General features: G+C 42.7%; 1 protein-coding gene across 16 annotated transcripts in view; it reads right to left on the bottom strand.

Annotated features, from left to right (window-relative positions):
* Window positions 1-56: 56 nt before the first annotated feature.
* LOC113205565 (cAMP-responsive element modulator) overlaps window positions 57-9,084 on the bottom strand; it is a 10,175-nt gene continuing 1,147 nt past the window's right edge. The window contains exons 1-8 of one of the 16 annotated variants that reach the window (XM_052264056.1): window positions 7,145-7,314; window positions 6,086-6,328; window positions 4,970-5,107; window positions 4,782-4,890; window positions 4,605-4,697; window positions 3,399-3,563; window positions 1,626-1,713; window positions 57-1,538 (exon numbers count right to left, since the gene is read on the bottom strand). In XM_052264056.1, coding sequence (XP_052120016.1) covers window positions 1,391-1,538; window positions 1,626-1,713; window positions 3,399-3,563; window positions 4,605-4,697; window positions 4,782-4,890; window positions 4,970-5,107; window positions 6,086-6,310 — 966 coding nt within the window. In that variant the 5' untranslated portion in view covers window positions 6,311-6,328; window positions 7,145-7,314 and the 3' untranslated portion in view covers window positions 57-1,390. The other 15 variants (XM_026421230.2, XM_026421256.2, XM_026421281.2 and 12 more) reach the window with 15 other exon arrangements.

Genomic DNA, 9,084 nt, shown 5'->3' with positions numbered 1-9,084 from the left:
ACCCTGACCCTTCTCCACAAAAACTGTTAATAACAGACAGATTGAACTGCCAATAATTTTTCTTTGAAGAAAATTGAAGCAAAGAAAAGCTAAATCACAAATTAGAATAAGTGTACTCACATCTACTACTCAAAACAGTATTAAAATAGCATGTTCACCAAAATATTGTACCACTCTCAGACTTATAACTAGTTTGACATGCACAAGCATTAAATTTATCTGGCCGATGTAAAGAGCCTACTTGTATGTAGCTTTATCACGTGTTAAATAGGAGATACAGTTAACATTCAATTACAACAATATGCTGTAATGTTTTGAGCCAAAAGAACAAAAAAGAACAAACTGCAGGGCATAGATGACAATAATTTATCAGATGCATTGGCATCTGGTCAAAGCTCCAGGACACTAACTAAAACTTAATTTGTGAAAGATTGCAAATCCCCCCAAAATTGAAGGAATTGAAGATAACAGTTCAAAAACAAAATAAAACTGGACATTTTCAGAATAAAAACCCTTAATTGTCTAAGGTTTTGGAGTGACATTTCATGTGACAAAAAATGGATAAGGGGGAGAAGGGGCAAAGAAACAAAATATAATAAATTAAAAACTTACTACAGCCTTCAAGTAAAGAACCTTACACTACAACCATACCCACAGATCAAATTGCAGCCTAAATCTCAGACCATAAAAAATATCATAATCCAAGATTAAAGAATACAAAACCAATGATTATTATTGGTCACAAGCCTATACTTTGTGGGAAGAAAAGGCCAACATTGCCAGCAATCATAAAGTTACGTGGAGACATGACACACTACTTGAACTATAAATTTTGTGCATGTGCAACAATAATAATCACTGAATGAAGTACTTCACATATTGTGAATACTACTCTTTCCTTGATTTGTATTCATACAAGACAATACCTCACACCAACACACCTGATGCAGGAGTAATGAAGGATGGAACGAAGGATGATCGCCTTTCAGAACTTACAATAATAAAAATCACAAGAAAGATTTGCATTCGACTAAACACACCCTACTCACTGCCACATCGTCCTATTGTAAAGCTGACAGTCTCTGACATAAAATAAAGTGAGAAATGATGGCATACTTAAATTGTTATGGGGGATGTCACAAAAATATTTCATAATTGTCCACGCAAAAAGCATTGTATAGAAAAGTACCCCACGATATGACTTTTACTTAAGTAAATTATAACACATCTTTCGACTACATATGCAACAACTTCACACACAATGTATGATACCAGAGGAGGTTGTGGCTACCAAACACCCAGGCAACTATCAGCCGACTGATGGAACCACATCAGCAGCATCATCACAGAAAGCAATGGAGCAACATATTGCCAGCTACCTGCTGGCTTATCATTCTGTTTTTGTCTGGCAATAAAGCTCTTTTAAGGATTTTAGCTCATCAATAAGAGCTTTATTCTGGTTTTCCAACACTGCTACTCTGTTTTCCAGGCACTTAATATACTCTTTTTTCTTCCTCCGGCATTCTCTGGCAGCTTCCCTACAAAATCAAAGAAATGTGTGAAAATACAGGGGTAAGAAGTTTTAGGATGGAACATAGACAAAATTAAACATGTATTAAAGTTACCTATTTTTAAGGAGCCTCATTTCTCTCTTTCTTGATTGATCTTCGGGCATGACCGAGCCTCCACTTAATCCACCTCCTTGTGTGACAACTGTAAAACGACAAGCAGATTGTACAGACATCATGGTCCAAGATAAGAATTTACAGGCACAATAGGAATAAAACACAAGCAAACTGTGTAACCATCATAAAACTGTCTGTATTCACACAGAGTAAAAAAAAAAAGGAAATTTTAAAATGTCCTTCAAATAGAACTTAAGTTGAACAAACTGGTATAACTGTCAATTAAATTGGTCTAATTAAATTGTGTATAATAATGTGTCCTTAAAAAAATGGAACAAGTAAAACTCTAAATGAAACAATCTGAGTTTGGTAAGTCAAGCAACCCAACACAAATCTTTCAAGCATCTTAAGATAAGTTTTGAACTCACATCCTCTCCAAAACACTCAATCACATATAGCCAAACATTGAAAGCTGCGTCCACAAGAATAGGTGACTAGGACAAAAGGGAGGCAGAGGGAGGGGTATGAGAGATCTGGAAGGATTCGGAGTCAGGAAGTGAGGGTAAAGGGACAATTTGAAGGATAGAAAACAATGACAAATAAAATGGCATGCACACTGCAAAACAAACACAAAAAATAGAATGACTCAACATGGTACAATGTAAAATTTACGTAGAGAAAAAATATCACATCAAAATCAGGCTTTGCTCTTTGGGTAAACTATCTGTTCATTATTAAAATTAGAATGATTTTTAGAAATTAAAGCGATAAGCATTTTTTCCACCAGTAAGAGATATACAGAAAGCAAAATAATTATTTGTACAATGGACAACCATGCAATACTATGATGCTATGACTTCACATGTTGTATAAAATGAAACGAGCAGTAGTGTGTTGGAAGAAAAACAGACAGAAAAAAGCAGGGGCACTTGTGTAAGCAAAAGGATGTCAAAAAAGAAGACATAAAATAAATTAGTATATATACTACAGTTAAAATTTTCAAAACTAGGAAATGGTAAATAAGACTAAAATTAGTAATAAGAAATTGCACGAGGCCCTGTACCTTTCCCATAGCATATGAGTCTGGGATTGTCAGCCAAACTAAGACAATTAGTATTTATAGTTTCCAGAAAGAGTGTTGAAGACACAATGCTGTATTAGTAGCATGAAAAGAAGCACATATAATGTATGATAACTTAATGAACCCTTTACCAAAAGTAACATGTGTGGTTAATGCAGGAAACAAGTGATAAGATTTTAAAAAGACATTTTAGAATGGAGTATTGTGCAAATGGTTTGGGCAATTGGGACAGTTTACAGAATTATGTGAGGTTTTTGAGGATATTAGTGAAACGTAACATAAAAGTTACTAGTTGCAGTTCAGGCATTGCGGACAAGCCTGCATGCCAAGAGCAACTTGATTTTAAGATTCACTAGACTGATCTCTAAACAAAGTTTGGAAGACCGTTATGAACTGCAATTTTCACAATGTCCCAGAAAGTTAGAATAGATTGAAAGTAGCACACCACATAGCACACCACCACCACCACCACCACTTAACATGAAAGCCTCAGAGACATTTCAAATATATCTGTGACACACAACCCTACACACATGATAACCATTAATAACAGAGTAATAATTCATTCAAAGTCTGTTAAGATCCTTGGAGGATTGTAGACTCTCAGCAGGGCAGACAAAGGAACCAAAACTCAGTGCTAAGAGCATGGCAGGGGCCATCCGTGTCTTGATCAAAAGAGTGTGTGTCCCTACCTATGGTGGCCAATTGTCCGTCCTCACCTGGGACATAGAATGGGCCATCCTGCCCTGAGGTGTACTGCACTAGCCCACCTGCTGAGGTGGCGTTGGTCATGGTGATAGTGTGCAGTCCCTGCACTGCTTCGCCCTGACTGTTGAGTATAGTTCCTGCTGGAATCACTGAAACAACACCATATCTCTAACTCCTAACAAGAAAGCTACGCCTTCATTATTCAAAAATCCAAAAAGCAATACCCTATGTATGCTCTTGAGGTTCCCCCTTTTTAGATAGGAATTCTATTTTAATTCTGCAATACAGTTGGTTTGTTCAAATGTTTTAGTGAGGGGGAAAAGGATCAAAAGGTTTGTATCATTTTGGATATACATTCCCACATTGACAGCATGCAAAGAAGGATTTCTTGTCTTCAACAGATACCTTATGAAGCAAACTGTGCTGATTGGAATAGCCATCACGCACACAAATGGATAAATGACATTTGTGAAAGATATAAGATTGATTCATGGTATCAATTTGAAGACTACTATTTAATTACTTAAAAGATTTATTAAGAATGTATCCCTTAATCCAAGAGACTGATTAAACCAAAAGCCTTCTAGACTGACAAATGCACCCTTTGATAGTTTTCAACAAGAAGTAGCACTGCAATGAATCCATACATATCCATTCAAAGCTAATCTGCAAAGTGAACTGTAAGAGAATGTCATAGAACTAAAAATAAGAAATCTTTTAAAAGAAAGTTTTACAAAAATATCAAGATCTGAAAAAAGATGTGAAAAAAAATCATCTTTTGAATCAAAGTGGATATGCTAAATTTGGTTTCATTGCAATACCAGAGGAAGACAAAAATTAAAGGGAAACCAAGTACCACCACCAGCCTGACCAACGTGCATGCCATTCACCATTTCCTGAAGAGCATATCATATTGCAAGGTACATCAAAGAGACTCAATACTTCAGATATGGCATTCATAGTAATTTCTGAATGCCAGCATGATATGTACATCAAAACAACTAATATGAACTTATATTAATACTCCAGCAAAACCTGATTTATAATAAGATAACTTTATCTAATTTTGTTCTTTTAAATGTATTATTACATGTCAAAAATTACTTTAAATGTATCTTGAGGTACACAACATGGGACCATGTTGAGATTATATGCCCTGTGTATAATATTTTAAAAGTATTTCAACTAACCTGAGTAGTTGGCAGAGAGGGAATGTGAAGACAGTTCACTGTCCAAATTTGAGTCGCATTCAGATGATGATTCAACCTTGTGACCTGGATTACCTGAGGGTGGGGGATGTTCACTTTAACACTTGGAAACATCAATAAATAATTGCAATAACGACAATTGTTAGATAAAATCCCAACCTGCTATTTCGTCAATTTCGTTAAGAATCTTTCGATATGAGGGCCGTCTACTTAATACATCCCTTCGTTTCCTAGGGGACAAATCATCGTCACTATCAGCGTCAACAACCTGTAAGAAATTGATTTGAAAATTGTTAGTATCACTGCATACATTTATTTTAAAGTTTAACAAAATCCTTTGGACTAACCTGTATGGTTTGAATATTTGGTGTGGTCTGAATAACAGAATTAGGTTTGACCAGAATAACATTTCCTGGCTTCAACTGAATGTTTCCTGTAGCAGTCTGGATTACAGACTGCTTATTTGCTTGTATCACTGACTGAACCTAATTTTAGAGGGGACAAAGACAAGAATTAGAAATTAATTTTGAGTACATGCAACCTAGACTGTGCGGTTAAAAAGATAAAAAAATATTTCAAGTGGAACTAATGAGAAAATGACAAATCTGAAGACCCAGAAAGTAGTGTAGAAATAATTGAATTGTTGACAGCCATGTCCATATCAGTGTATGGACCCATTTGTTTCTACCATGCTTTTCTAATTAAGTTTGAAAGTACATTTCAAAATGTCTAATGTGTTGGTAAATAAGATAGAGAGAACAAGAAATGCAAAATTAAAAATGACAGTAACTTTTGCAATAAAAATATTGAACTAGAGCACATACTAACAATACATAATTCTGCAAAGGAAAAAGTAACAAATACAAACCAGCATCCAGCAAATCACAAACCTTCTGAAAAGTGTACAGCAAAATATTTGTGGTCTTAGAGATAGACGCCTCTTAGATTAGTTAAAACACCACTCGAAATTCTTCACGTAGGATAACTATCCAATCAACACCCTAGGTAAATACTTTGATTTCAAGTAAAGGTGACTAAAATACTGAGTAAAAATATTTTTAAATCACTAAACAACTGACTCTAAGGAGAAAATAAAATTGTAGAAAAAGTCTCTTATCAATATAATTTTATGTAAAGTAAAAATACGTGGCAGAATTTTTGTTCTGGGTTTAGATGACAGTAATTAGCCATGAATACTTTTATAAGCCAATTGAAAAAGTAAAACAAAGAAGTAGAGATTCAAAATAAACAAGCCATAAAGACATTTTGGATAAAAGCAGCTTTAAGCAGAACTGATAATTGAATGAACTTAATAATGACAAATTTGATTAAGCATGCAACAACCTACGCTGCTTCAGATAGCAATATCAAGTACCAATTTGGAAGCATGCAGGCTTTGAATCCAAATGTAAGAGTCTCTAACCAAAGAAATTTAAGCCTAACGAAAAGATACAGAGGGGTACCTGGGCATCAGTTGCATTAGCAACACTGAGTTGCTGAGGTATTGTGATTTGCATGATGCTAGCTGTTGTGACAAGACGCTGTGTTTGAGAGGATTGTGTCACAGCCATTGCTGGCTGGACTGATGGCTGTACCGATGTTATGATGGCAGATGCGTTCCCTCCAGGTGTGCTGTGAGCCAGTGGATCGACTACAACTTGGCCATGCTCTTCAACCATTCCGTCCATAGCCCAATGGCGCTAAGCCTGCAACACAATGAATCTGGATTACAAATCAGTATTAAAAATAAGAGGTGCAGCAGGTGAGAAAATATGCCAGTTCTTTGCATTTTCAGAATCTCACAGAGAAAACCTAACTATAGCAACCAATACATCGAATACAATAGGTGAGAGCAGAAATGTACTGAACTGTTATGTTTAAATTGGAAAAGCTACGGTGGGAAAGCAAAACAAACAAACAGTACGACTGTCCAAGCGGGTTAGGTGAGGTTAGGTCCATGCTTACTTCATTCATCAATACGCTTTTGGCGCGTGACAGACTTTTATTTCGACTGCAACGCGCGCAGAAATATCTGCGACGTCACGCTCCTAAAAGTTCTCCCTTCTACCTTGAAATTTTCACCCCGCGGCCTTGAAAAATTTGAGTCAACACCGTGAGATGGCTAGACCTGGCTAGAGCTAGCGGAGGACAGTAGAAAGGGTACGGGGGATTTGGCTCCGTCACGTACAGCACAAAGTCCAGACGCACACGGGCAGGAGGGAACTGGCTGTGCCAGACAGGACCCGCAGGACGAACAGCACCAAAATATTATGCAAGTCCGCCCGCCCGGTGACCATTTCCTGCCCGCGAACTTATTTCCAGAAAAGACGCCATATTCCGCTCACTTATCGAGCACGGGCTCATTTCTCCGCTTTTCCGCTTGCGGTCGCCGCGCGCGACTCGCGAACGGAATATTACGGCTCTGGTGGTCGGTCGAGTCCGTGCGACGGGGCCTGGGGCACGCACTTAGTTGTTATTATGCCCCCGGTGCACTTACCAGTTACGTATATCTCGTCACTCACTTTGGTGGGTTGGGAGTGGGTACGGCAGCTAGTACGTAGCAGCCACGTCAAAAATTTCTGAGCCTTCGTCACAGGAGCAGGGAGCAGGGTAGGGGCGGCCGCTGCTCGCGTCACAGACACAGTGCTCCCAACGCGCGGCGGAGCGCTGCGCCCGCGAGTATCCCTCCGCCCGAGCCGAGCCGAGCGCGGCGGGCCGCAGCCGAGCCAGCCGGGCCGGGCCGAGCCGAGCCGGCGCCCGCCCCACGGCCTTGAAGCTGGCCCGGGCCGGCGGGGGCGGCGCGGGGCTGCGCGGCCCGACACACTCTACCCCTCGGACCTGAGCAGATGCCACTCTGTTGCCGCCGTGACACGGGTTGTCATGTCGCGGGGCGGGCGCCACAATGCGGGGCGGCGCGTCCCGGGCGGGCTGTGCGCGGCCGCGGCCCGGGACGCGCGTGCGGGGCGCCGTGGCCGCGGCCGCAGCGGCGCGCTACTTTGCCTCGCGGAGGACCCCGCCGCGCCGCGCCAGCTCGGGCCGCACGCGCCGCGCCGCGCGCCGCCGCGGCAGCCAGGTCGCGAGGGGGACCGCGATGTGATTCGGCATCGGCGGCCGTGTGCGAGATGAGGTGTCATCCTTCTATTCGGGAAACAATTACGCGTTTTTTTCTGCAGGTCGAGGCCCGCGGCGGGCGCGGCGCGAGTGCGCCCGCCTGACATTCCCTCGAGGCCCTTCCCCCGCGTCCGCCCCGCCCCTCCCCATCACTATTATGGCGACCCCCCCAGTTGACTCGAGGAAGGGAATGATTCATCACTAGAGTGCGCGCTCTCGGCACGTCCGCGACCCGTGCACCTACTCGAAGGATGGAAAACATAGACTACCCCAAGAAACATTTCTACAAATGTTTCAATTTGTTCACGAGGAGGGAGGAGGGAGCTGTTAAAGGAAAGTTATCTCGGCGTTCGATTTAGTTGGGCGGGCTGTAAGCAGTTTGTCGCCCACCCCTTCGCCCCCCGTCCCTCCCCCACACTACCACCCTCAGGGACGGATGCAGCAGTCCCGGGGCGCTCCGCTACTATTATCGCGTTTTGAGATTTTGGCATGGGCGACCGAGCGGTACGGCTGCCGCCGCCTGCCGCCTGGCTGCGCGACGCGTAAGCAAGAGATAAACTGGCGATGACGTCACGCGGCGCGCGGGGAGGGGAGGGGGGCGGGCAGCAGGGCCCTCGGCAGGTGCGGCGAGGAAATAATAACAAAAAAAAATGGGAAAAAACCACACGAATGTACATTGAGTGTGGGACACTGTTCTATCACAATAACGCGCGTGTGCAAATGAAAAAGGGATAGGAATAAAAGAAACCTTTAAAAAAGAAACGAATGGAATAATCCGCTTACGAGGCCATGCGTACAGGAACACTTGACAATCACCGATCTCCTTTTTCCTGTCCTGGGCGACTTCACCCCCCCCCCCCAAACCCGCACATCTAACAACCGAAAAATTACCCCGTCCGATGCACTTTATGTAATAGTTGCACACACGTGTTATCGCAGAGAGAGAGAGAGAGAGAGCTTTCGACATGACGAGAGACTGGGGGTAGAGTTGAAGAGGATAGAGGGGGAAGGGGGGGTTAACCGTCGTCGCTCCTGCTATCTGACAACATAAACAGAAGGGAATTATTGATAAAACGACGGGCGGGAAAACTATGTGACGGTCGAGAACACAATGTGTGTGGGTGTGTGTGTGTGAGAGAGAGAGAGAGAGAGGGGGGGACAGAAGGAGAGGGTAGTAAAGGGTTGCCACCATTCCGCCCCTACCGGCACCGTGGATGGCGAAACGTAAACATCACACGGACAGGAGGACGGTGGGGACCGGGCGGTGACGAGGCGGCGGGCGCGGCGGCGGCGACGACCACGACGACGCACCGGGGGAGGGGCGGGGCGGAGAGGGGCACGGGAGGGCAGG

Source organism: Frankliniella occidentalis, unplaced genomic scaffold, assembly GCF_000697945.3.
Source record: "Frankliniella occidentalis isolate FOCC.00 unplaced genomic scaffold, Focc_3.1 Scaffold16, whole genome shotgun sequence".
NCBI classification, from domain to species: Eukaryota; Metazoa; Arthropoda; class Insecta; order Thysanoptera; family Thripidae; genus Frankliniella; species Frankliniella occidentalis.
Note: the sequence above shows the minus strand (reverse complement) of the source record. Positions and strands in the feature narration are given on the sequence as shown.